This window comes from Rhinatrema bivittatum, chromosome 17 (assembly GCF_901001135.1).
Source record: "Rhinatrema bivittatum chromosome 17, aRhiBiv1.1, whole genome shotgun sequence".
NCBI classification, from domain to species: Eukaryota; Metazoa; Chordata; class Amphibia; order Gymnophiona; family Rhinatrematidae; genus Rhinatrema; species Rhinatrema bivittatum.
Window position 1 is genome coordinate 37,226,811 of NC_042631.1, and position 27,947 is coordinate 37,254,757.

The following is a 27,947-nucleotide window of genomic DNA, read 5'->3' on the forward strand; positions in this document are numbered from 1 at the left end:
GCTAGGGACAAGGGGCACAGAATCAATCCTGGAAGCTGGAGCTAGGGACAAGGGGCACAGAATCAATCCTGGAAGCCGGAGCTAGGGACAAGGGACACAGAATCAATCCTGGAAGCTGGAGCTAGAGACAAGGGACACAGAATCAGTCCTGGAAGCTGGAGCTAGGGACAAGGGACACAGAATCAATCCTGGAAGCTGGAGCTAGAGACAAGGGCCACAGAATCAGTCCCGGAAGCTGGAGCTAGGGACAAGGGACACAGAATCAATCCTGGAAGCTGGAGCTAGGGACAAGGGGCACAGAATCAGTCCCGGAAGCTGGAGCTAGGGACAAGGGACAGAGAATCAGTCCTGGAAGCTGGAGCTAGGGACAAGGGACAGAGAATCAATCCTGGAAGCTGGAGCTAGAGACAAGGGACAGAGAATCAATCCTGGAAGCGGGAGCTAGAGACAGGGACAGAGAATCAATCCTGGAAGCTGGAGCTAGGGACAAGGGACACAGAATCAATCCTGGAAGCTGGAGCTAGAGACAAGGGACACAGAATCAGTCCTGGAAGCTGGAGCTAGGGACAAGGGACACAGAATCAATCCTGGAAGCTGGAGCTAGGGACAAGGGACACAGAATCAATCCTGGAAGCTGGAGCTAGAGACAAGGGACACAGAATCAATCCTGGAAGCTGGAGCTAGAGACAAGGGACACAGAATCAATCCTGGAAGCTGGAGCTAGGGACAAGGGACACAGAATCAATCCTGGAAGCTGGAGCTAGAGACAAGGGACACAGAATCAGTCCTGGAAGCTGGAGCTAGGGACAAGGGACACAGAATCAATCCCGGAAGCTGGAGCTAGAGACAAGGGCCACAGAATCAGTCCCGGAAGCTGGAGCTAGAGACAAGGGACACAGAATCAGTCCTGGAAGCTGGAGCTAGGGACAAGGGACACAGAATCAATCCCGGAAGCTGGAGCTAGAGACAAGGGCCACAGAATCAGTCCTGGAAGCTGGAGCTAGGGACAAGGGACAGAGAATCAATCCTGGAAGCTGGAGCTAGAGACAAGGGACAGAGAATCAATCCTGGAAGCGGGAGCTAGAGACAAGGGCCACAGAATCAGTCCCGGAAGCTGGAGCTAGAGACAAGGGACACAGAATCAATCCTGGAAGCTGGAGCTAGGGACAAGGACACAGAATCAATCCTTGAAGCTGGAGCTAGGGACAAGGGGCACAGAATCAATCCTGGAAGCTGGAGCTAGGGACAAGGGACACAGAATCAATCCCGGAAGCTGGAGCTAGGGACAAGGGACACAGAATCAATCCTGGAAACTGGAGCTAGAGACAAGGACACAGAATCAATCCTGGAAGCTGGAGCTAGGGACAAGGAGCACAGAATCAATCCTGGAAGCTGGAGCTAGGGACAAGGGACACAGAATCAATCCTGGAAGCTGGAGCTAGGGACAAGGGGCACAGAATCAATCCTGGAAGCTGGAGCTAGGGACAAGGGACACAGAATCAATCCTGGAAGCTGGAGCTAGAGACAAGGGACACAGAATCAGTCCTGGAAGCTGGAGCTAGGGACAAGGGACACAGAATCAATCCTGGAAGCTGGAGCTAGGGACAAGGGACACAGAATCAATCCTGGAAGCTGGAGCTAGAGACAAGGGACACAGAATCAGTCCTGGAAGCTGGAGCTAGGGACAAGGGACACAGAATCAATCCCGGAAGCTGGAGCTAGAGACAAGGGCCACAGAATCAGTCCCGGAAGCTGGAGCTAGGGACAAGGGACACAGAATCAGTCCCGGAAGCTGGAGCTAGGGACAAGGGACACAGAATCAATCCTGGAAGCTGGAGCTAGGGACAAGGGGCACAGAATCAGTCCCGGAAGCTGGAGCTAGGGACAAGGGACAGAGAATCAGTCCTGGAAGCTGGAGCTAGGGACAAGGGACAGAGAATCAATCCTGGAAGCTGGAGCTAGAGACAAGGGACAGAGAATCAATCCTGGAAGCGGGAGCTAGAGACAAGGGCCACAGAATCAGTCCCGGAAGCTGGAGCTAGAGACAAGGGCCACAGAATCAGTCCCGGAAGCTGGAGCTAGAGACAAGGGACATAGAATCAATCCTGGAAGCTGGAGCTAGGGACAAGGACACAGAATCAATCCTTGAAGCTGGAGCTAGGGACAAGGGGCACAGAATCAATCCCGGAAGCTGGAGCTAGGGACAAGGGACACAGAATCAATCCTGGAAACTGGAGCTAGAGACAAGGACACAGAATCAATCCTGGAAGCTGGAGCTAGGGACAAGGAGCACAGAATCAATCCTGGAAGCTGGAGCTAGGGACAAGGGGCACAGAATCAATCCTGGAAGCTGGAGCTAGGGACAAGGGGCACAGAATCAGTCCTGGAAGCTGGAGCTAGAGACAAGGGACACAGAATCAATCCTGGAAGCTGGAGCTAGGGACAAGGGCACAGAATCAGTCCTGGAAGCTGGAGCTAGGGACAAGGGGCACAGAATCAGTCCTGGAAGCTGGAGCTAGGGACAAGGACACAGAATCAGTCCTGGAAGCTGGAGCTAGAGACAAGGGGCCCAGAATCAATCCTGGAAGCTGGAGCTAGGGACAAGGACACAGAATCAATCCTGGAAGCAGGAGCTAGGGACAAGGGACACAGACTCAATCCTGGTAGCAGGAGCTAGATGATTTCCCATTATAATATAGGGGGGGACCGGACAATTTTCAAAGCCACTGGCCTGGGTACAAAAAACATCTGTCTAAATATTGTTCTCCTCTGGCCAGCTGCAAGTGCATGTGGTCTTCCGTAGAGCACACATTTAGCAGGCTGTGAGGAAACTCTTCCCAGAGGCGTCTTTAGGTCAGAGGAGGAGGAAACTAGTGCACAGACATGACATTTTCACAAGCACCTGCGCTATTTTACTCCTCTCATCCGCCCACACGAGGAAGCAGGTGCGAAGCAAGGGGACGCTTTTCCTGCACATACTTTACATGAACTTCCAAGGGGGAAGCTGCTCGCATTCTCTCTCTTTGAAAATCAGCATAAAGTCCACGCAATAAGTGCACCCACATCTTGTACAACATGCTGTGGGCTATTTCAGCATTGCTCCTCTTAATAATATGAACATCTGCCTCATATCCTGTACATCCAAGAGAAGCTTAGAAGGAGGAGCAGCCGTTGGCACCAGCATGCTGCACTAATGAAGCAAATGACTCCATGAAACATGCTGGGTGGTCAGATTTGTTTTCCTTTAATACCTTCACATAGTTCAATGCTTTTATAGCAAACAATGTGAAGTCCCGGAAGCTTTTTTTTTTCCTTTATTTTTCTATGTGCATTTGTTTTGGGAGTGCAGGTCCCTGCACATAGACTGCAGTGCTACTACTTTCTTTTCTGAACTTTCCCCTCAGGATTATTTTAAAATACAGATTAAGATGCATGCAGCACAAGAGGGCGCTACAAGCCTCTTCATTCATGCACACAAAGTGACAGGTGGTAGGATTGGAATCTGAATCTCTAACTTTTCCAGGTGAGCACACACTGCTTGTTAAGATAGGGGAGCAGCTGCGCTAGTCAATGGTAAGAGCTCGTGTGAGCTAGGGGTGCAGGAAGAGAAAGGAAACAGGTCTTGTGCTGAGGTGAGAGATAGGAGGAAAGACTTCTGAAACAGGACATGGGGACACTGTTGAGCATCCCTACTCCCTTCCCTCTGCCTCCAATAGTTCTCTATGTAAAGAGTGACAGCGGCACTCACTATCTTCCATTTGCAGTGGATGAGACAGATCCTGTTGCTTTTTGGCATAGGAGAAAGATCAGGGAAGGGTGGAGAGGGAGTAAGCTCATATCATGGTGGCATACGAAATGGTGACCACCATTTGAAGGCAAGCTCCCTACCACATAAACCTATAGCATCAGCAGGGAAGATTAAGTCACATTTCCAGCATGGACACCTGATCTCCCTGCTGGCCCATCAACCCTTCCCTTCCACAGCATATGGGGAAAACTTAGCACAAAGGAGAGAAAGATCAAGCAGATGGCCAAGGCGATACCTTGTTGGCGGACTGGGCACTGTCTTTATGTTCCCACAAACTTCTCTTACTCAGGATGTCTCCAGCTGTAAGATCCTGGACACAAATAAAAGCAAGAATTAGAAACGTGTCTTCAGACTCTCTAACGGCCTGGCTCGCATTTGTGGCGCGTCCGCATCCTGAGCTTCTTATTCCCTTTCCACTACGCAGGACCACAGTTCATTCCAAAGAGATTTCGCCTATCAGAGGAGCAGATCTGAGCTGGAAATCACATAGTTGAGACAAGAACAGGAAACCTGAACGTCCCATTATTCCAAATTTCAACAGCAATAGACCGACATCTAATTTAGTTATTACAACATATGTGTAACATCATATACTTGATGATGTGGAAACAGAAGACCAGTTTTACATCAGGTAAATAGATGATTATAACAAAATAGGAGTTAAAAAAGATCATTTCCCACAGTGATATAAAAGCAGTACTCAGTCAAAAGGGAGATGACACAAGATCAAAGGTGGACAGGAGAACCAAGATACTATTTTAGCTTGAGTAGCACTGGGTGGATGGTAGTGGGTACTTACTGTTGGCTTTGAGGGTGTCTGCTTGGCACCTTCCTCAGATGGGCCTTTGGCCCACTGGTTAATAAGGTCAGAAACACCAATGTTCAAGCCCTCAGTATCCTGCAATAAAGGAAAAGGAACAATCACTTCATAAAAACAGTCTCAGCTGTAAACAGCTTGCAGGGTGCAGACTGTGTGCATGAGGGTTGTAAACTGAGCTCACAGGATGCAAACTGTGTGCATGAGAGTCTGTAAACTGAGCTCACAGGATACAGACTGGGGCGGATTTTCAGAGCCCTGCTCGCCTAAATCCGCCCAAATCCGGGCGGATTTAGGCGAGCAGGGCCCTGCGCGCCGGTAGGCCTATTTTACATAGGCCTATTTTACATAGGCCTACCGGCGCGCGCAGAGCCCCGGGACTCGCGTAAGTCCCGGGGTTTTCGGAGGGGGCGTGTCGGGGCGGGCCCGAACCACGCGGCGTTTTCGGGGCATGTCGGGAGCGTTCCGGGGGCGGCCCGGGGGCGTGGCCGCGCCCTCCGGACCCGCCCCCAGATCGCGTCCCGGCGCGCTAGCGGCCTGCTGGCGCGCGGGGATTTACTTCTCCCTCCGGGAGGCGTAAATCCCCCAACAAAGGTAAGGGGGGGGTTTAGACAGGGCCGGGCGGGTGGGTTAGGTAGGGGAAGGGAGGGGAAGGTGAGGGGAGGGCAAAAGAAAGTTCCCTCCGAGGCCGCTCCGATTTCGGAGCTGCCTCGGAGGGAATGGGGGTAGGCTGCGTGGCTCGGCGCGCGCCGGCTATACGAAATCGATAGCCTTGCATTCGCCGATCCCGGATTTCAGCGGCTGCGCGCGTATCTACTGAAATCCAGCGTACTTTTGTTTGCGCCTGGAGCGCCAACAAAAGTACGCCTATTCGCGGTATTTGAAAATCTACCCCACTGTGTGCATGAGGGGCTGTAAACTTTTCAAACAGGCTTACCCAGATTAGATCCCCTGCATCTTTACCCCTTTGCTGCATCAGTACGTGATTTGAACTTATCTATTAAGTTATGTTACATTGTTTAACATGTTATTTTCTACAGTCTGATTTCTTGTTTGCCAGTTACCGGCTATTTTTCTCCCCTGTTCTCTGTAGTCCCATCCCCTGCCCTGTTTGATGTATTTCCACCTTCAGTTCGGATGTAAACCAGTATGATGTATCCACTAATACCGGTATAAAAAAGCCTTAAATAAATAAATAAATAAATAAATTAATTAATAAACCAAGTTCAGAGGGTGCAGTCTGTGTGTATGAGAGCTGTGACTGTTCCCTGCAAAGTACAATCTGTGTATGAGAGATGTGACTGTACCTTGCAGGATACCGTCTGTGTGTATGAGGGGCTGTAACGTTACCTTGCAGGGGGTCGTTTTTGCAGAGGACTGAGCAGCGGCCTCGCCCGTTTCAAAGAGGTTCTTCTTACTGGCCACAGCCTCGGCAGCACTGGGGAGCTCAATAGAAGGCTGACGCACAAGTTTTGTGGTTTTACTAGAGCTCTGCAGTACAGCAACATACAAAGAAACTGTTATTAGTCATGCAGACTCTTCTCTACTATTCAAAGAACACAGGGAGGACATTTATGCAGCCCAACTGAGGATTATGAGTTCTCTCAAGGGCCTCCCATGTGGCCATATCTTTCTGCTGTGAGCAGAATCTTCCACCCATTCTACCTCCTGTTCTGCAATCCAAAAGAGCCAAAATATTTTTCAATCTGGTAAAATTTGACTTGGTGGTTCCTATGCAGAAGATCTGGCTTCTCCCCAAGCCTGACTGAGGCTGGTGGCACTGCACAGCTATCGCTCACAGCCCACGGGAGGAATCTCTGCCACTGGAAAACCACAACACTCAGATGGGCACATTGCAAACTGCGCTTTTGTGCAATGTCCACAACTTCATTTTAATATGGGCTTTGCACTACATTTCAAAGGGAAGGCAGCAGCTTATTTTTCCTCTGAAACTTGTCACAGATACAGAGTGCCATCACACTTTTACACTTGTTTTTTAAATTTTCATGGAAAATAGCACGTGCAGATTTGAAAATACAATCTATGCTATTTTTCCCAAGTCCACCTATATCATTCTCCCAAAAGAGCCACCACTGCCAAATGTGATTAGAAGCACACAAATCGGGGAACAATGCTTGTACTTTTAGCTGTCCTGGAGGAGGGTCATTTCCAGATGGCTGCTTCACACACATAAATCACTAATTCTCTGCATAAATGGGGATTGCCATCTTAGTGCTCCGACTCAGGGCACGCTCGTCCCAGGTTCCAGAAGGAGCCCCAAGCCCAGGACTGTCCCTGAGATGGCTGGAATACGTTGGCAGCGGGAGAGGTCTAAGAAGGGCCTGTGGTTCAGCAGACCCTGCACAGGCCTCTGTTCTCTTTCAATCAGAAGCCCAAAAGAGGCTGGTGCAATCTATCAGTCCAAAGAAAAACGGATAACACAAGGACACCTTGCCCAGAAATCAGTGCGCGGCGGTACTGGACAGGAAGGCTGGCTTTATGAGGCTTCTGAGGAAAGGAAGCCAGGCACTGCCATCACGAAAATGAAATGAGAAGAGAGAGAGAGAGCCTCACCTCTACAGCGTGCGTGTACTGCTCCAGCCTTTCGTCAATCCTAGAAATGGGCAGGGCAGGCTCGCTCTTCTTTATACTGTTACTGGAAAAGAAGGAGGCAGAGAGGAGTGAGACAGGGTCAGGCAGGGAGGCAGGAGAGAGAGAGAGAATGGGGAAAGTCAAAGTGAAGGAAAGGAAAGAAAGAAAAGCAGAGTCAGACCGGGAAGCAGAGCGAGAGAGAGAGAGGATAGGGAAAGTCAAAGTGAAGGAAAGAAAGCAGAGTCAGACCAGGAGGCAGAGAGCGAGAGAGGATGGAGAAAGTCAAAGTGAAGGAAAGAAAGAAAAGCAGAATCAGACCGGGAGGCAGAGAGAGAGAGAGGATGGGGAATGACGAGTGAGGGGAAACGAAGGCCAAAGCAAAGGTGCAGAAGAGAGGGGCCAAGGAAGAAATGGCAAGGAGAGGAAATCTAGAAAGAAAACCAGCGCGTATGACAAAAAGAATAAAAGAGAAAGAGAAAAACAGAAGTAGAGAGGTCCACCCTGAATTATTTATTTATTTCTTTTATATACCGACGTTCGATCGAGATATCACATCGGTTTCCAGATAACTAAAAGAATAGGGTAGTAACAGCCCTATTTTACATTATAACATTGTAATAAAATATAACGAATTATAACAGAAATAACAGGATTACATGGAACATTTGATATAGTAATAAACTGTGGAGCAGGAAATTAAGCCAGGTAACATTATGAAAGGAGTCTGATAATACTCCACAAAATGCATGCATTGCCAAAGTGCATAAGTTGCAGCAATTTTCAAAGCAAACTTATGTGCATTAGTTCATTTTGAAAATTAGGATTGTGTAGCCCCATATTTTTAATTTTTCAGTTTGTTTAATGGTTTTGTTTTTGGGTTCAGTTCATTTGCTGAACTGAAAAAAAAAAAAAAAGCATTAAAATGCAAAATAAGAACCAGAAAACAACAACAACAACAACAGAAAAAAGAACAGTTTTTTAAAAAGCACCCTTCCACCCTAGCACCAGGGCCCAGGCCTACCTGATGGGCCCCCCCAGGCCCCTCTACCCCTCACTCCCACCACTAAAACCTAACAGAGCCCAGGGCATCTCAGGAGCATTTTTAAAGTCCTGGAGCTGGGGCAGGAGCAAGTGGACTTCATTCCTGCCCCTAAGGATTTCTCAAGGACCAATGGAAAGAGGTAAGTGGGAGTTACGGAGGCAGCTCCCCAGCCCCAATATCTTTTGAGGGGCTTGGGGACGCCCAGCTGAAGAGAACTGGGCCCCCCCACTTGCGTTATATTTTAGTGATAAGAATGGGGGGGGGGGGGTCGGAGGTCCAGGGGGCAGGCCCCGGGCCTGGATTCAATTGTGGCAGGGAAAAGGGTACTTATAGGGCCACAGGAGATCTGTTTGGGGTTTGTTTGTTTTTTTAACAAATACAAAAATAACCCACAATCTTCTGGTATTTTTGTAGAAAGCCATTTTCAGTTGTTTTCATTTGGACTCATTCGTTGTGTTTTAGGCTTTCGTTTGAAATGAATGCAGATTCCTATTGAAAACGATCCCTAAGAATGCATAAAAGTTACATCTGCTCTCTCCGGCTCATAACTTGTACAGGATGATGCATGCACACGTTTTTTAAAATCGGAAGGGTGCATGTAAATCCAGACTCCGTCCCCTCCCCAGAACACCTATCCCGGGGCCAGCGCGCATAAAACCGTGTGGGAAATCAGGTCACACCCATACTTTTGTGCGCACAAACCCCAGGTTTTAACCCATAAATGGCTTTGACAGTTACCTCCGTCTGGATAACTTTAGGCCGGGTGTTTATCAGACTTGTCCGGCTAACCTTGCCCCAGGAAAACCCCAGCACCATCTCTTTTTACCTGGGTTGCCTGGAGAAAATGTAGCCAGGGAGTGGGGGAAAGATTAAAATCTAAGGTTCTGTCTATCTAACTCCAAAGGAAAGCCAGAGCTACCCTTTGAATATCAACCTCGAAAAAGAGATAGAAGGATAAAGTATTAACATTTTGTGTGACTGCTCTGTCTTTGGAAGTAAATTAAACCACAAACTCATTTCATACAGAACCTAAAACTGGCATGAAGTCAAAAATTCTTCAAACAACAAGGCAGCTAGTCCTGCCAGAGGCAGAAAGTTTCTTACCTTTTCTTGATGGAACGGTTCAGGGATTCCGTCAGGTCTGTGATCTGTTGGGAGACAGAGCCAGGAGATCAGTCACTGGGGAGCTCTGGCGGTAGAAACAGGTCAGACTTACTGACAACAACCTGCACAGAGGGCCGGTGGTGCCAAGACAGCCCTGGCCTGAAACGCCGCTGCAGATCCTGGCACACAAGCTGTCTGTTGCTCATCTAGAGACGAGTGCCGAAAACGTTTTGGCAAACAGAAGAAGGAGGCGGCTCTCTTCTGCTTCTCCTGAATTAGTTACTGGTGGGCCTCTCTGCTAACTCTGCCTTCCCTCCATCACTGCTGGACCCGATATCTCTGTTAATCAGACCAGCCATGCCGTCATTATCATTATCAAAAGGAACGTGAAGTTACTTATTTGTAACGTTGGTTCTCCAATGGACAACAGGATAGCAGTCCTTACATGAGGGGACTCCCAAGCTTCAGGTCACATCAAACAAAAGGGAAAAACCAAAACAGTGTCAAAGACTAAACTGGACACCCTCATGTTAACCTTTTTTATTTTTCTTTGTGTGGAAGTGTGAACCAAAATAATGGGCCCCAGGAGGGAATGAAGTTGGCTTTTACACCACAAAGAAACTCTTTAAGACAGACTGTTAAAAATTCTGTTTCATGCCGGGAACCCTTTCTGAAACAGGGATGAGGACAAGATTCCCGCTTCACAACTTTGCTTCCAAGGCAGTCATGGCTCCAGTACTCGGAGCCTGGATATTGCCCCACCAGACCCAGGTCCTTCTGGGTATGAGAAAAGGCACGATGTACTAACCAAGAGAAATAGTACTCTTTGTCAAGAAGCAGCCTGAGTAGACTATCTGGGGCTTTAGATCACGCCAGATGAAAGGCTACAGATCACTTGTATACCAAGAATAACAGCTGTTTGCCTTTATAGCCTTATGCACAGCATTAAGCAGCGATCAGAAACGTGCATGGAAACAACTTAGCAGGAAAACTCAGAACAAGATGGCAAAGGCACTAGGGTCTGGAGCCGATAGACCCCCACCTGTCAAAGTGATCACTAACAAAATGAATGAACTTCCAGGTCAGACACTATGCTGACAAGAGTGTAGAGGCTTCAAAGGACTTCTAACAACTGGGCAAACACCATGCTGAGAACCCACAACTCAGTGGAAGGCTCAGCAGTGAACTTTGACTGAGCACACAACTAAGACTATACGAAGACAGATTTACTTCTACATGGTTGCAAAACACCAATTTCACCAAGGTGAAATTTAACTGCACTGGTTATCCATAGACTCAGAGAATTGCAGAGGGCAGATAAACAGGGAAGTGTGTTCGAGGACCTTTCCCTCAAGCTGTATGGCAAGATTTCCCTCCTGAAATCTCTTCTGGAAGCCAGAAGAATCGGAGAAACATTACCAGGCTGATACTGGGCTGCAGACTTCTCTTTTGCCATCTGGGCTAAGAAAACCCAAGGCCAATGCTAGGATAAAGTAGAAGCCCCTCATCCATACAGATTACTGCTGGAGAAGTCCCCGACCTGATGGGATACCTGACAAATGTTTCCACAGAGAGCTTCAACTGAATCTATCTCAGCCAAAAGGAACTTTGAGGAACATAAGTTGCTTAGATTCTTCTGAGTAACTTTACATAGGGTCATGTAAACTAAGCAATTTGAAGAGAAACTTCTCAAAAACTCATACTAGTTTATGGTGAGGATATGCCATGGAAGAAGTTCAGGAACCTCTGTTAAATGAGATGGAAACAGAGGCACCACAGGGATATCTGGACTTTGACCAGACCTGGACTCAGTCTGACCATCAGGACAGACTCCTTAGCCCCATCACAGAGGGCTTTGAGCCCTACTGATAACATGGTCTTGTTCTTCCACAGGAAAGCTTACTGTAACATGAAGTACAATTCATTGGCCAAACAAACCCTCAAAGGTTTTTGACAGCCATTTTGCCCTGCTACCAATAACTTGTGGGGGACAGAGGACTGTTGGAATTTTGAGGAGCTGAATCTACACTTTTGAAACAAGGAGAATAGTTTCCCCTTATTTGCAAGTTTTTTTCCCATTTAGTTTATGATAGTAGGAGAATTTTCCTACCCTCTCTGGGGAAGGAGTACTGGGCACTGATTCAGGAAGAGAGCAGATAGCTAGAAGGGTTGACACCATGGATAAAGAGACTATGGCTTTTGCAATCATGAGCTTTCATTCTACTGTTTATGATTTTCTCAGTATTGGCATAGATCTTGTTTTTTAAGTTAAAAGTGAATGCTCCTTTTTGTTGAGCACCATTACTGGCTCCTTGCTGTGATTTCTGGTGCCTGAATGAATTTGTTGCCGATTCCCACCACCCCGGAGAACTACACCTCCAGGAGTTATGTGTGTGATGAGAGAGCAGAGAGAAAAAGAGTTATGGGACATTGATAGCATCCTGGGAACTGTGTGGCCCTAGAATTCAGTGTAAAAAAACCCAAACAGACAGAGCTTACACATCCATAGCCAGGATGATTTGTACAGACAATTTTGGAATGAATCAGCCACTAGGACAGAGATCTCTCACGGCTGAGTGATGTGGATGTTGCCTTAGAGATGCAGAATGGTTGGAACCACCAGCATTTCAGGGAATCATAGAACTTCGTGACTGTGAGGAGAACCACGAACCCTTGATTCTATAAGAGCTAACCTGACCTGTCTTGAACAGAAATCAGATGACATACATATGCTCTCCACAGCAGACATTCGATATACGAATTCTCTAATGTCTAGTAGAAGTTCCGTCCATCTTTTTAGAATAGCGTCTTATGCTGGATTCAGTAAAAGAAACAAGGAAATCTGGTACCAACATCCAGGTGCTCCTTACTTCTGTGGCAGTTCTTGGAGCTGAGCCTACAAGCAGTTAACCCACCCGGGCGGGAGGAACCGGCACTGTTAATTCACACAGGTACTCACACCTGGCACTGCAAGACATGAGAGGAGCTGACACCACACCGAAGGCAGCACACAGCGTAAGGAGTTGATTTCCTCCATGAGAGCTCTGCTCCCTAGGAGATGGAAAGATCACTACTCAGAAGCAACTTCTCAAGGAGCAGGGAGTACAATACATCCCCTTCTCTGAGAAGGAACTGTTGCATCTGCGGACCCTTGCGAATAAGGATGTTAGTGTGATGGACCCTTTGGTTTATGTCACCATTAAGGCCTGGGTGAGCCTTCAGTTTAGTGAGAATGTGAGGGAGAGGTCACCATTCAAATGAAGCCCGTCCCCTATATAGCAGCTCCCTACAGAGAGCTTGGGAGCAGTCCCTTTAAGTTTGCTGAGAGTTAGGAGGTAGAGAGGAGTTTTGCTTGAGCTGTTTTTTCAGGTCCAGTCAGAGGAGGCAGGCAGGTCGGGAGGGGTTTTCCTTTTCCAGTTCATATGCTGGCTGGGTACGAATTTCCCTCTGGGTCTATTTTCTGGGTTTTAAGATATTAAGTGGTAGGAGCCTCTGGACACCTGGGCCTTTCTTGGACTCAGGGCATGGGGAACCCTGTGTCTGGGATGCCCAGGGATAGAGAAGACCTGCCCCTGAAATGGTGGTGACCCGCCGCGAGGAGGAACTCCGGTGCCAAATTCAGTTGGGGATAAAAGACTGAGTTCAAGATCCAGGAGGAAGTTTCGGCTGCCCCCTCCTTCCTGTCTGAAGCAAAGAGAGCCGCTTGCTTCAAGAGGATCCCCTCCCATCAGGGATCCATGAAGAAGAAAGAAAGAAAGATACTGTGTAAGAACCAAGGAGATCCTGAGGATCTGCTAACCATGAGTAGGGAAATCAAGCATCACTGGGACACCCATCCAGTGTCGCACCACTCTGGGGAGAGAGAGAGAGAGAGAAGATTTACTCTCTCTGTGCCAATAAGCTTTAATCATTTTATCAGATTGGAAGGGGTTTTTTGACCAGTCTAAAGAAACCCTGCCCTCCTGGGAACTCCACGTTACCTAACTCAAGAGAGTAGACATTTCCCTGGCCCTGATATGTGAGACCTGCACAGATAGAGGGAAGAGACTAAGAAAAGAAACAAGAGCTTTCAGTGATGCTGCAGTTCGAGCTATCACCGTTGTCTGAAGAGTAAAGACTTTAATTTTGGACACTAACCCAGTGACGCCAGAGTATTTCTTTAACATTAAGTGCACCCACCTTAAGGACAAGTATTCTCCCCAAGGGAACACAACGAACTATAAGGAATGTGCTAAAAAGGTCACTCTGTCGCATTGGGCCCTGGAAGCATATCCCCCCCCCCCAAAAACCACCTACAAAGGATCTGGCCCTGGGAGTAAGAGGGAGTGTGAAACAGCCAGCCAGCGAGTGGTTCCAGCCCCAAAGAGAAACAAATTATTTTATGTGCAACAGGGTGGGGTTACATTAGTAAGAGAATGGAGATAACTAATATGATGATTACTACTACTGCTAGCATGATTTTGAGTGGCCTGGGAAAGGTGAGCAATATTAATGAATAAATAAGGTATGATTTTCCTATCTTATTATATTCTACTGTCTGAACTCTTCTGTATGTTGCAGAGTTTTGAAGTTATTAAAAGACTGTAAAGATTACATGGATCTGTCTCTTCTTCAAGAAAAGTGACAGATTACAAACCCCCCCCCCAAAAAAAAAAAAACAAAAACCACGATATGGCCACACATACACAGGATTTTGTTGCTCCTCTGTCTCAGCAGGGCCAGGCAATTTTTAGTGTTACACTGTTCAGATTTATGTCTGGCCCCAGACTTCTCTACAAAAGCATCTCTCCGTTCGTGGGGAGAGGATATACTTTCTGAAGCAGGCAGACAGGTGGCACCATAATCACAAGAGTATTGCAGTGCTGCTCAGGTTTTATTTCTTGACAGGAGGAACAAGCTCAGATTGTCCTTGTGGTGGTGAAATGATGGGGTTTTCTTTTAGCAAAAGAATGGAATAACCTGCTTCCATGTACCTGGTGGAAGTTAATGTTTATTTATTTATTTATTTTTAATTTTTATATACCGAGGTTCTTATAGAGACTATAAATCACTCCGGTTTACATATAACGATAAACTGCCCAACAGTGATAAGGGGGCTTTACATAGAACAGTGGTACATATGGAACATTATAACTGTATGACAAATTAACATAATGATAATAAATAATATAGAATAGTTTTACTTGTAATTAATAAAATTATGTAATATAAACTGTATAATTTAAATATTTAACTTGGATATAGTGACATATTAACCATGCCAACTATAAATAATAAGATAAAATGAATTTTGAACTTAGAAATTGTAGTCCAGTTGCAGAGGAAAATATAAATAAGATTAATTTTTGAATGTGAATACTTCCCCCACAAAGTGATAATATACTCCTGCAACTACTCATTTTGCCAACATCTAGTGTATTTGGTGCTACTGTTGCTGTACGTAACGTTGCTGTCAGAACGTTAATGTACACTTTTGTGCCCTCAGAATTCGAAGACCCTTTTCTTCAGCCAAACCAGGTCAGAGAAAATGGACAGGAAAGGAGGTCCTATGTAATGTGTGTTCAAATGTCCACTGCGAGCACCCTAGTACAAACTGACTACTGGATCTGTCTTCTATGGCTACACACGCAGTGTCCACAGCACAACAACATTCTCCCAAAAGGAAAATGTCAAAGTCACAGGTCATTTTCTAGGACTGGAAGACTGTCTGTGCACACCCTGGCACCCGGCATGCATACACGTAGCTGGTACACTGGCTAATCTTCTGCCGTTGCACACACATGCACACGTAGCTGGTAACTGGCTAATCTTCTGCCGTTGCACACACATGCACACACCACGTTGGTACATGCAAAGCATAAACAGTTGCAGAGTGGCCTCAAGAAAGGAGATTTTTTTTAAAATAGAAGCACACCTATGATTCAAAATAAAACACAGGGCAAAAAAAGGAGGCCTACAAATCTAAGCCACCGCAGAAGTACAAGCAGGCAGTTTTGAGAGACTTTTAGCTAGCATTAAGGCTAAACGATCACCTTCCCCCCCCCCCCCCCCCCCCCCCGAACCCAGATTAGGACAACTGACTTGAATACAAACCTTAACCGTTGGACTCACTGGGGACAGTCCGCTGAATGGTTCCTCTCCATCCGAGCCAGAGGAGCTGAACGTTTTTTGATGTATTTCTGTTTCCTCAAGTCGTCTTCTTTCAATGTCCTCTTTCAGCTTTCTCTTCTCTTCCTGCACGCAGAGACCCAAATGATAAGAGGAAGCATTTTCAGTCTGATGTTCAGAGTTCTGGCCACAGATCTAGAGACCGCAAAGTCCTTTCATAGAGGAGAACAGAGGACTGGTGGCTCTAGACACCTCATGGCGCTCTCACAGAGCAAGAGAGAGGGTTTTCTCTCGTGTCTTCTTTTATTTTTCTCTGTTTCTCCCTCAGACAAAGTGCAGGCCTCACTCTCGCTTCAGCTCTCTCTCATGTGTGGGTATCAAGCCACGACTTCGCCCTGCATCTTCCCAGCACCCGCGTTTCCTCTCTTGAGGAGGGGCTTTACAGCCCTGTGCCTCATGCTTATTCCACTGGAAGGGGCAGCACAAGCTGTGCCCCTCACCCGCTACGGCAGTTCCTGTCTTGGGCTTCCCCTGCAGATCTTGCCTTGGCAGTCACACAGCTGAAACCTCACCACCAGCTTAGACCTCCTCAGGGGCCAAAGGTCCTGCCCTAGCCCTGCCACAGGCCATGAGATCACAGACTTCAGGGATGGGCACTTTTCTGAACAGAGGTACAGATCGCTGTCTTGTAGAAAGCTGGAATATCTCGAAGACGGCCACGAACAATCTTTAAAATGGCCCTGGACAGACACTAGACACCATCCAGTTCCCTAAACCAGAGCATCGCTAAATCTTCATGGGGGTAATTTTCAAAACTTTGTCAGTACTTTTACCCATGGACTTTGCACCAGTTCTTTAAGGGAAAGTGTGCACATTGTATAAACTTTACCTTTCAAAACTGCCCAAGGGAAAAATACCCACAGAGATCTGCACCTGCTTTTTCTGTGAACACTCTTTCCCTATAAAACAAGGCATGCGGTTTTGAAAATGTGAAACTGTGCACATTGCTGCCTCCCCCAATCTAGTCCCACCTCTGAGCCCACCTACCTTCACCCAGGGGTGGGAAATTTTCAGACAGCCCATTTACCCAGGTAATTGGCTTTTGAAAATTATAAGAACATAAGAACTGCCATACTGGGTCAGACCGAGGGTGCATCAAGCCCAGCATCCTGTTTCCAACAGTGGCCAATCCAGGTCACAAGCACCTGGCAGGATCCCACCCAGTAGACAGATCCCATGCTGCTAATACCCAGGGATATGTAGTGGTTTTGCCCAAGTCTACCTGGTTACTAGCAGTTTATGGACTTCTCCAAGAACTCGTCCAAACTTTTTTTTTAACCCATCTATGCTAACTGCTTTTGCCAGATCCTCCAGCAATGAATTCCAGACCTTAAAAGAGCTGACTGAAAAATAATTTTTTTTTCTGATTTGTTTTAAATGTGCTACTTGCTAGCTTCATGGATAACTTTAAAGCCCAAAACATTCTGCCACCTAATTTTAGATGTTTTAGTTCACTTTGAACTAGAAACATCCAAATCATGCTAGCTGCTGGCCAGCCTGTAAACTGAGGTCAATAACATCTGCTGTTCACCATGTTTCATCCATTCTGGGTGTAGTTTTCAAACAGGAAGCACTACATGCAAAGTCAATGCATCCTTTTACTTTGAAAACAGACTAAGAATAAAATACCTGTACACACGTGCACCTCCTACTTGGGAAGGGTACTGTTTTGCCTAAAACCATACTTTTGAAAATACAAAAAGTACACACCTTGTTTCAGTCTTCACCCTAACCCTGCCCTCAGGAACGCCACCCACAAATACCGGTAAAAAACCACAGAGGCAATGGATCTCTCCAAAGGTTTTCAGCTGCATTCAGGGTGGGAGAATTCCTTTTACCTCATGGAAATCACTTTAAACATTGTCCCCTCTGTGGACGGTCTCTGAACTAGGACTTCCTCCTTCAGTCCGAAACCAGATCCTTGCTAGGCTTAAGCGCTGCGCCTCACTGGAGAATGAAATGGCAAAGTGGATACATCAGCATAAAAGGTGAGGAACCATGCCAGATAAGAAGCTAGTCCCACATCTCTGCCTGCTTGACTGACATCTGCACCTGGATGTGCCACAGCCACCTTAAACTTAACAGGGCCAAGACAAAACTGCTTGTCTTTCCACAAACCCACTTCCCTTCCTCCCTCTTCTTTCTGTCTCTGAAGATAGCACTCTTATCCTCTCAGTTCCCTCAGTCAGTAACCTTGCGGTCATCTTTGATGCCTGTCTCTCCTCTATACATATCCAAAACACTGCAAAAGCATGACATTTCTTCCTTTGTAGCATCACTAAAGGCCATCCCTTCCCATCTGAGTTATGCTACCAAAACGCTTATCCATGCTCTTATCACTTAGACTACTGCAACTTGCTCTTCACAGGCCTCACCAGCTTTCTTCACTGCAATCTATTCAAAATTCAGGTGCACGAACTATCTTCCTTCAACGTTGGCAAGTTAAATGTAAGACATTGATAAAACAGGCTAAGAGAGAATTTGAAAAGAAGTTGGCTGTAGAGGCAAAAACTCGCAGTAAAAACTTTTTTAAATATATCCGAAGCAGAAAGCCTGTAAGGGAGTCAGTTGGACCATTAGATGATCGAGGGGTTAAAGGGGCACTTAGAGAAGATAAGGCCATCGCGGAAAGATTAAATGATTTCTTTGCTTTGGTGTTTACTGAAGAGGATGTTGGGGAGGTACCCGTAATGGAGAAGGTTTTCATGGGTAATGATTCAGATGGACTGAATCAAATCACAGTGAACCTAGAAGATGTGGTAGACCTGATTGACAAACTGAAGAGTAGTAAATCACCTGGACCGGATGGTATACACCCCAGAGTTCTGAAGGAACTAAAAAATGAAATTTCAGACCTATTAGTAAAAATTTGTAACCTATCATTAAAATCATCCATTGTACCTGAAGACTGGAGGATAGCAAATGTAACCCCAATATTTAAAAAGGGCTCCAGGGGCGATCCGGGAAACTACAGACCGGTTAGGCTGACCTCAGTGCCAGGAAAAATAGTGGAAAGTGTTCTAAACATCAAAATCACAGAACATATAGAAAGACATGGTTTAATGGAACAAAGTCAGCATGGCTTTACCAAAGGCAAGTCTTGCCTCACAAATCTGCTTCACATTTTTGAAGGAGTTAGTAAACATGTGGATAAAGGTGAACCGGTAGATGTAGTATACTTGGATTTTCAGAAGGTGTTTGACAAAGTTCCTCATGAGCGGCTTCTAGGAAAAGTAAAAAGTCAAGGGATAGGTGGCGATATCCTTTCACGGATTGCAAACTGGCTAAAAGACAGGAAACAGAGAGTAGGATTAAATGGACAATTTTCTCAGTGGAAGGGAGTGGACAGTGGAGTGCCTCAGGGATCTGTATTGGGACCCTTACTTTTCAATATATTTATAAATGATCTGGAAAGAAATACGAGTGAGATAATCAAATTTGCAGATGACACAAAATTGTTCAGAGTAGTTAAATCACAAGCAGATTGTGATAAATTGCAGGAAGACCTTGTGAGACTGGAAAATTGGGCATCCAAATGGCAGATGAAATTTAATGTGGATAAGTGCAAGGTGATGCATATAGGGAAAAATAACCCATGCTATAATTACACAATGTTGGGTTCCATATTAAGTGCTACAACCCAAGAAAGAGATCTAGGTGTCATAGTGGATAACACATTGAAATCGTCGGTTCAGTGTGCTGCGGCAGTCAAAAAAGCAAACAGAATGTTGGGAATTATTAGAAAGGGAATGGTGAATAAAACGGAGAATGTCATAATGCCTCTGTATCGCTCCATGGTGAGACTGCACCTTGAATACTGTGTACAATTCTGGTCGCCGCATCTCAAAAAAGATATAATTGCGATGGAGAAGGTACAGAGAAGGACTACCAAAATGATAAGGTGAATGGAACAGCTCCCCTATGAGAAAAGACTAAAGAGGTTAGGACTTTTCAGCTTGGAGAAGAGACGGCTGAGGGGGGATATGATAGAGATGTTTAAAATCATGAGAGGTCTAGAACGGGTAGATGTGAATCGGTTATTTACTCTTTCGGGTAATAGAAAGACTAGGGGGCACTCCATGAAGTTAGCATGGGGCACATTTAAAACTAATCGGAGAAAGTTCTTTTTTACTCAACGCACAATTAAACTCTGGAATTTGTTGAGAGAGGATGTGGTTAGTGCAGTTAGTATAACTGTGTTTAAAAAAGGATTGGATAAGTTCTTGGAGGAGAAGTCCATTACCTGCTATTAAGTTCACTTAGAGAAAAGCCACTGCCATTAGCAATGGTAACATGGAATAGACTTAGTTTTTGGGAACTTGCCAGGTTCTTATGGCCTGGATTGGCCACTGTTGGAAACAGGATGCTGGGCTTGATGGACCCTTGGTCTGACCCAGTATGGCATTTTCTTATGTTCTTATGTCTTGATGGCTATGTAATTCCTCTTCTTAAGTCACTGCTCTGGCTCCCTATCTGCTTCCGCATACAGTTCAAGCTTCTCTTACTCACCTAGAAATGCACTCACTCTGCAGCTCATTACCTGTCTTCTCTCTCCCTACACCCTTCCTTATGAACTCTGTTCATGGGTAAGTCACTCTTATCTGTAACTTTTTCCTCCACCACCAACTCCCAAGTCCTCTCTTTCCATCCTGCTGCACCGTATGCCTGCAATAGATTTCCTGAGTCGATGCATCATGCTCTCTTCTCTTTCTGGCCGTATTCAAATCCAGTCTAACAACTCATTTTTCTAAGGCTGCTTTCAAATCCTAACCACTTCTCTTCAATAAATTCACCTTCCATAGACATATTTGTCATGCATCTTTGTCTTGACCAGATTGTAAGCTCCATGGAGCAGGGACTGTCTCTTATATGTAAATCTAATAGCACTTTAGAAATAAGTAGTAGTAGTAAAAAGCACATTGTTTAAAAGCTACACATTAAGGAAATCAATATTAGCAGAGCTGAAAAAATCTACTTGTCACTGGTGAAGGGGCTGTCAAGCTGCAAATAGCTAGGCCCCAACTTCTGTACTTTTGATTGCGAAAAATTGCAAGCAGGGATCAGACAGTTACTTTCCAACTGCATAAGGTTCTTGTGAGGCTGCACTTGGAGTACAGTGCATGGCTATGGCTCTTCTATATGAAGAGGAATTTGATAGACCAAGGAAAGAAACACAAAGGGCCTGATTTTCAAAAGCATTCACAGGTAAAACTGGGTTTTACATGTGTAAATGCACTCTACCCGTGTAAGTGGGCTTTTGAAAATTGTCAATAGGCTTTATCTGTGTTAAGTGCATTTAATTCGGGTAAATGGCTTTTGAAAATTGCTTCAATGGCATGTTACATTTCCACACGTAACTCCTTTGAAAAGTCACCGTAGAGAGAGCAGCAGCATGCGAGGGGATGGGACATTTCCCCTAGGCAGCTAACTTGCAAAGATGGAATTCAACTACCGCTGACTGACTGGTGAGATGGCAAAGTTCAGTACATACGTAAGTTGAATTTCTGAAAAAGAGAAATTTAATTGGAATTAAAGGAGGACCTGGCTTTAGTGTGCTTGGAATTTTCCACGTAGCAAGAATGTGTTGTGCATAAAATCAGTCATGATGCTTAGCTGAACCGTGGACAAATTCATGAGCATAAAGTCTAGGAAAAGATGTGAAAATGAGTTACCACTCTGGCGGACTTTGCAAATAGATGCACAAGGGCCGATGAAATACAGTGCGCTCAGTCGAGCGCACTGTATAACCCGCAGTCGGACGCGGGATAAATAGGAGCTAATCCACCCCCTAATGCAATAGGGGGATTAGCGCCTATTTAACATGCGTCCAATGCAGAGTGAATGAGATAGCGCTCATCACATGTAAATGCATGCAAATGAGGCTATTACTCATTCACTCCAGATGCACATTTATCGCTCAGCTATTGACGCCTGCCTGGAGCAGGTGTCAATAGCTGAGCGCAGGTAAAAGAAGTACAGAAAAGCAGAAAAAAATTGCTATAGGTAAACTCGGCCTCGGTTTTCATAATCTGCCTGTCTGCCAGTAATGAAAATGGCTGCCGAGTTTATCAGCGGCCATTTTCCTTACTGGCAGACGGCCGGTTATGAAAACCGAGGCCGAGTTTACACACCTCGGTCTTCATAACCGGCAGCCGCGGCGGGTCGTGTTAGCAAGGAGGCGCTAAGGTCGCACAAGCGACCCTAGCGGCTCCTTCCTAGCATGACCCCCCTAATTTACAGATTGCATGGCGCCCCCCATGCGGGCGCCATATGTGCGTTAAGAAAGCAGGCGCTGAAAAGTCAGTGCCCGTTTTCCGCGAACATTATTGCATCGGCCCCAAAGTTTGAAACTTGCCCCTGTATTGTGCTAACTTTGGTTGACATTGGTGATTATAATTTAATTGAAATATATCATGTGAAAATGAGAGCAGGTGTCCCAAATTCAGATAAGGCACGACGAGCCTATCTATGATGAAGCACAATGCGGTACCACAAGTCCCAGAGCAATATCTGACCTCCTGCCTGGCTAGATGCTTCTGTTTCTCATGCTCCTGGCGCCACTCCTCTTCCTCACGCAATCTTCTCTGCTCCTCCAGCTCAGCGTCGACCTCCAGTTGCTCCTGCCTCGTTCTTTCAAACTCCATGCTCTCCTTCTGCTCCTGTCTCAGGCGGATCTTCTCTAGCTTGGCCTCAGCCTCTTGCATACCATCATCCAGTTCCTGGTCTTCTTCCTCATGGGAGCGCCTGGGGGACCTAAGAAGAGAAAAGGGATTCTATGATGCCAGAAAAATCAGCAGGTGAAACCCAACAATTCTTCCAGTCCTCACCTGCATACAGATGGACGTGGCTATCTCTAAAAAGACTGACTGCGTCTAGAAAGGAGTCTCAATGATAACAATCAGTCCTGGTTTACAGAATTACAAAATCAGCAAATTAATTTTGTGCTGTTAAGATAAACCTCTGCAAATTTATCTGATGAATATTTATTCTTCATATTCTGAAAATCAAAACCTGTTTGAGGACCTCAAGAACTGGAGTTAGGTAGCCTTGTTTGTAAGCCAATGAACATAACCTCACTTTCTATGGTCTAGCACTGATGACGACGCTCTCACTCCCCCAAGCCTGGCACATTATAACTTTCTAAGGTCACAGTTTGCTTTGGAGGAGTTACAATGAAACTCCGTATCATGCAACCCTAGCTAATGCCATTGCAATGGGGGCTTTGCCCATCATTAATAAAATCCCCGTATTTTTCCATCATTAGGCATTGGGAAAAGGGGTTTTGCATTTTTGAATCCTCCTTTTGCCAAAACGTCACCTTTTTAGGTGATAGGCTTCTTGGGGTATATAATCCCTGAGAGTATGCTCAGTTCTTTAGAGGGTAAAGCACGGCTGTAAGAGCCAGAAGGAAAGAGACCCACAGAAGGTTGGAGAGAGAGAGATTCCCCCAGAATCTCAAGCAAGAAGTGATTGGAGAAGTAGAGCTGGATGAGAGAATCTGGAGATCCCCTCAGGATCTCAAAATCAGTGATTTTTGGAGTTTGTGGACTTTGAGAAGATTTTGAGGTTTTTGGGGATGGGGACAAGGACTCAGAGATAGGAAGAAGATTTTTGGAAAGATTGATCAGTCTAGAGGGAAGGGCACCCTCCTGGTATCCCAAAAGACTGGATCAAGTTTCTTTTTGCCCAAGCAACCAGAAAAGCAAGGGTGAAAAGAATTGTATTTTGGACTCTAGAACTGGAGATAACAAAGAAAGACAGGTTGGACTCTTGTACTGGAGACATCTGAACACATTTGGATTTGGATTACAAACTGAAAATTTTTGACCCATGGTTTGGGGTTTATCCTATGGATAATGGTGACTATTGGCTGATGTGGATTTTTATTTATTTTTTTTTGTGATACTGGACTGGATGCTGTTTCTGTACATTGCAGTAAAGACTTTATTATGAACACCACTTTTAGTGTCCTTGCTTTTATTTTGGTGACTATGCTAGAGGTCCTGCGATTAACTTCTCTCCCTCATCCGGAACTGGACCCGGCCCTTGGCACCCCTGACAGGGGCCGGCTGCATCATGCTGGTTTTTCTAAGTCCCATGTCCAGCAGACTGCAGAGGATAGGCGTTAGAAACGGGAGGGCTGGATGGAAGCATTCCAGTCCACCTTCTCTCTCTGTGGTTTCAAAAGACCGGAGATAAAATAACAGAAAAACTGACTTTCAGCTATAAGTGATACCCTTTCAAAATACCAGGCTGGGTGGATTCTGTTTATTCAGGATTCAGAAGTTAATAGGATCCCTGCCAAGTTTTTGTCTCCGTTGCTCTTTGTAGCTGTGATCTCGCTTCCTTTGGTAGCCTACGCTCCCATCCACCACTCCCTTACGTTGTTCGGTCAGATTTGATTACGTGACTGCTATAAGTGCAGGTAATCACTGATGCCTTCCTGTTATGAACAAATATAAGCCATTTTCCATGTTTAGGCCATAAATTCTCCACTGGGAGTATTTCTCTTTGACTCGGTGGCTGTATATGATAATAACAGAGATGTTTTTGATATTATACAGTTAGTGTACAACACTGCAAAAGAACAAGAAGTGGGTCAGAAATTCAGGATGACTCGGACAGAGACTGGCAACTCCAGGGGATCTCTCATATACTGGCAACCCATCTGTGCAAAAGGGGCGAGGGCAGAGGGGCACATTTGGTCTGAGGCAGGGGCTCCCAAGTTTGGGCCCATCAGTTGGGCCACGAAGGTTTTCAGATGACGTCCCATCGGAGGAACTGAAAGAGTGAAAAGTAGGATAAGGCGACGACAGTTTTTGCAGGATTTTCAATAGCCAGCGCCTCATTTAAAAAAAACAAAAAAAAAAAAAACAACACTTCTACTGTGGAAAAGGCCACATTCCAATTATGGAGTCCTTTTATTGTTTTCGTAGAAGGGGCTACGGTTTTTTCATAGCTCATGGCATTGGGAAGATTTGAGGTTTATAGAAAAGGCATTAAAGCAAGTCAATATACTATTTTAGGGGCCACTAGTTAACAGTCAGAGCACCAGGACAACACTTGGAACCAATCTGGATTTTTCGCTTCAGCAAACAATTTTATCTCCTTGTTGCCTTAGTTTGCCCAGACGTAACACGACACTAATCATAATTCTGTTCTTTTAACCTATTTTCTCTTGTCATACAGGCACGTAGTAAGACTCTAATAATATTTGGATTTTTAGTCTGCTTTCCAAATGATGCTCAAGGCAGCCTACAGCATTATTAGAATTGTCCCAAACAGCCTACAATCTAAGTGGGCATCCAAGGCAATGGGAGATAGTGATTTGTCCAAGGTCACATGAAGGGTCAGTGGGGAAGTGGGATTCGAACTCTAGATTCCCGGGTTCTCAGTTTATTGCTCTAACCAGAAAGTCACTCCTTACGTTAAAGATGACTGTTTTTGTGCAGCTGGTTTAGGGAACTATGCAAATGAATAAAAAATGCAATGTTTCTTGTGTTATCCTTTGCTATGTTTCAGGACCGATAGCTCCTCCTTTCTCCTTTTTTCTTCCACATCAACTGGAACCAGGGCTACGATTCTGTTACCTTGAGCCTTCATTCACCGCTTCCAGGAGACTTTCCCCTGCTTCAGCAGATTCAGCCTCCCTTCTAGTCTGGTCATTGCAGCAACTGCCTCAGGAGATATGCCCCAGGGTCTCTCCTGGAAGCCTCTAAATCCAGCCACCAAATGTAACCATGGCCATGGCTCCCTCTCCACCCAGAGGCAGCATCCCCAATCCCATCCGACCCGGGGTGCAGAAGACCTGACTCGGGGGTCCACATGGGGGTTCCCAAAATGATAAGGGGAATGGAACAACTCCCCTATGAGGAAAGACTAAAGAGGTTAGGACTTTTCAGCTTGGAGAAGAGACGACTGAGGGGGGATATGATAGAGGTGTTTAAAATCATGAGAGGTCTAGAACGGGTAGATGTGAATCGGTTATTTACCCTTTCGGATAGTAGAAAGACTAGGGGGCACTCCAATCGGAGAAAGTTCTTTTTTACTCAACGCACAATTAAACTCTGGAATTTGTTGCCAGAGAATGTGGTTCGTGCAGTTAGTATAGCTGTGTTTAAAAAAGGATTGGATAAGTTCTTGGAGGAGAAGTCCATTACCTGCTATTAAGTTCACTTAGAGAATAGCCACTGCCATTAGCAGTGGTTACATGGAATAGACTTAGTTTTTGGGTACTTGCCAGGTTCTTATGGCCTGGATTGGCTACTGTTGGAAACAGGATGCTGGGCTTGATGGACCCTTGGTCTGACCCAGTATGGCATTTTCTTATGTTTCTTATGTTCTTACCATTGTAAATCACACTGGGGATGCTGCCTGGAATTTCTAAATGCAAATCCTTAGTTTTCATCTAATGGTTCCAATGGCCGTACGTTTCAGCGCCAATGCAAGGCATAAGCAATGTAGTAATTGCTTAGGTCCCCAAGCAGCTCAAGAGGGCCTTTGGACTCACTTGTTAATGTTATTTTATTTTTCCCATGGATATCTGCTCCTTCACTTTTTCCCCCCCGATGATTTTCTGCTAAGTCAGGCCGGGTTGTTGACCTGGAACCATTTAGAACTGTGGCAAATTCATTTTTTTTAAGAATTTACCTCATCAAGGCTCTAGAGACCAGGGAAAGGTGTCAGCACTGAAAGCGTGTTCGCAGCACTCGGGACAGGCGCCAGCACTTACTGCCTGCCGATCACATAAGCCTGGTGGCTCAGTGGAACTGTGGCGTGCCACCATGTGGAAATTCTCCCACCCCCCCCCCCCCCCCGGGTTAGCCGGGATGGTGGACGCTGCAGAAGCAGCACTCACAGCCCCTGGAGGAGAGGGAGTCATAGTCATCGTGCAATGACACCACTGAATGTGGCCAGATTCAGGGCCCATGATTGCAGGGTTCTGGAAGGAGCTCTGGTGCTGGAGCCCTGGCCGAGGGCCAGCACTGCAGCGATTGGATTACATACGCTGGGAGGAGACAGAAAATGGGGGGAAAATTCTGGGAAGCTGTGAATGAAGGCTCCTGGCTCCAGACTTGGTTCAGATTGAGCTTGAAGCCCAGAGAAACAGGAGGAAATTGCTCTGAGTCAAAAAAATGAGCAAACAAAATAAAACCATAAGAAGCAGATAATATCTGTAAGCGAAGAATTTCATTTAACAAGTTTTTTTTTAAGTTACATGAATTCCTCTTTAGCAAGATCTATTCCCCCTCTCGTCCTCTTCACTTCTTGGACCCCTCTTACCCCTTCATGTGATAACAGGTCAAGAAGTAATCCTGAGGTCTGAATCCTATTGAGAGAAGGCATTTCATCACCTGGTGACCTGAGTTAGCTTCCCCCTTCCATCAGCAGGAGATCATCCCAGTAAGCGTTATCTTTATTTAGAATGTCTTAATCACCTATGCCATAGTCCTAGACGATGTTCAGAACTGAATATACACATTATATCAGACAGAAACAAACAGCGCGCTTTTATGGACAGATGAAAAGGCTCTGGGCAAAGTCACGGTCAATTATAAATTGAATGCCAACCTAAATGAGTGATTTTGAGCTCTGCTTTAAAAGTTTTTATTCAATTCAATGGGACAAACAGTCTCAGGCAAAGAGTTCCATAAATTTGGCGCAACTGTGGAAAATGGAGAAAGAAAACCGAGCTTGCTGAACGGATGGAAGTCCTGGGATGTAGGTTATACAGAAACCTATACCAGCTGCCAGGTGGAAATCAAGGCAGTGTGGAAAGTGAAAAAAAAAACCACCCACAGAGGGAAAGGACGAGATAGTACACAAGAGATGGAGGACGGAGAGAGGAAGGGAACACAAAAGAAAACAAAGATACACGTGAGCAATATTAGATCACTAGAGTGGCTGCTATGTTTAGTGCTGAGGACATTTCCAGCAATGGAAGGCTCAAGGTGGTGTGAGCTTCAGAACTGAGTGAAAGGAGGTTCCTGGGGTTTCCTGCTGGTATACAGGGTCCTTCCATGAGCACTGGGGGAAAGCCTTCAGCAGTTTGGGGTTCTGAGGAATTGTTGGGTTAAGTGTGTTCTGCAATCAGACTGGGAAGAGGTGAGGACTAGAAATGTGGAAGATTCTGAATGTGTTGAAGGAGCAGAGAGCACTTTCTCCAGGACAGACTGGGGAGTCATCTGGGAGGATAAGGACCCCCTCGTTCTATGGGGACGCCATCCTGTCCTGGGGAAGCCCTCAGCCTGAATTGTGACAAAGGAGATTTCCTGCTCTTTATTGGGGCCTGAAGGAAGGAAAAGACTTTAGTTGAGACCTGAGAGTGAAAAGTCTTCTAAGGGATTTGTATTCAGTTGACCTGAGAAGTGGGTAACCACTAGGGATATGTATTCACTTAAAACAAATGGCCATCC

The 27,947-nt window shown here is 45.8% G+C and overlaps 1 protein-coding gene across 3 annotated transcripts in view; it reads right to left on the minus strand.

Annotated features, from left to right (window-relative positions):
* Positions 1–27,947, minus strand: part of LSP1 (lymphocyte specific protein 1) — a 195,185-nt gene that overhangs the window by 22,244 nt on the left and 144,994 nt on the right. For 2 of the 3 annotated variants that reach the window (XM_029582104.1, XM_029582103.1), the window contains exons 5-11: positions 22,047–22,284; positions 15,457–15,597; positions 9,364–9,407; positions 7,200–7,281; positions 5,976–6,116; positions 4,608–4,706; positions 4,044–4,118 (exon numbers count right to left, since the gene is read on the minus strand). In XM_029582104.1, the coding sequence (XP_029437964.1) occupies positions 4,044–4,118; positions 4,608–4,706; positions 5,976–6,116; positions 7,200–7,281; positions 9,364–9,407; positions 15,457–15,597; positions 22,047–22,284 (820 nt within the window). The remainder of the gene's footprint in view (positions 1–4,043; positions 4,119–4,607; positions 4,707–5,975; positions 6,117–7,199; positions 7,282–9,363; positions 9,408–15,456; positions 15,598–22,046; positions 22,285–27,947) is intronic. The other variant, XM_029582105.1, reaches the window with a different exon arrangement.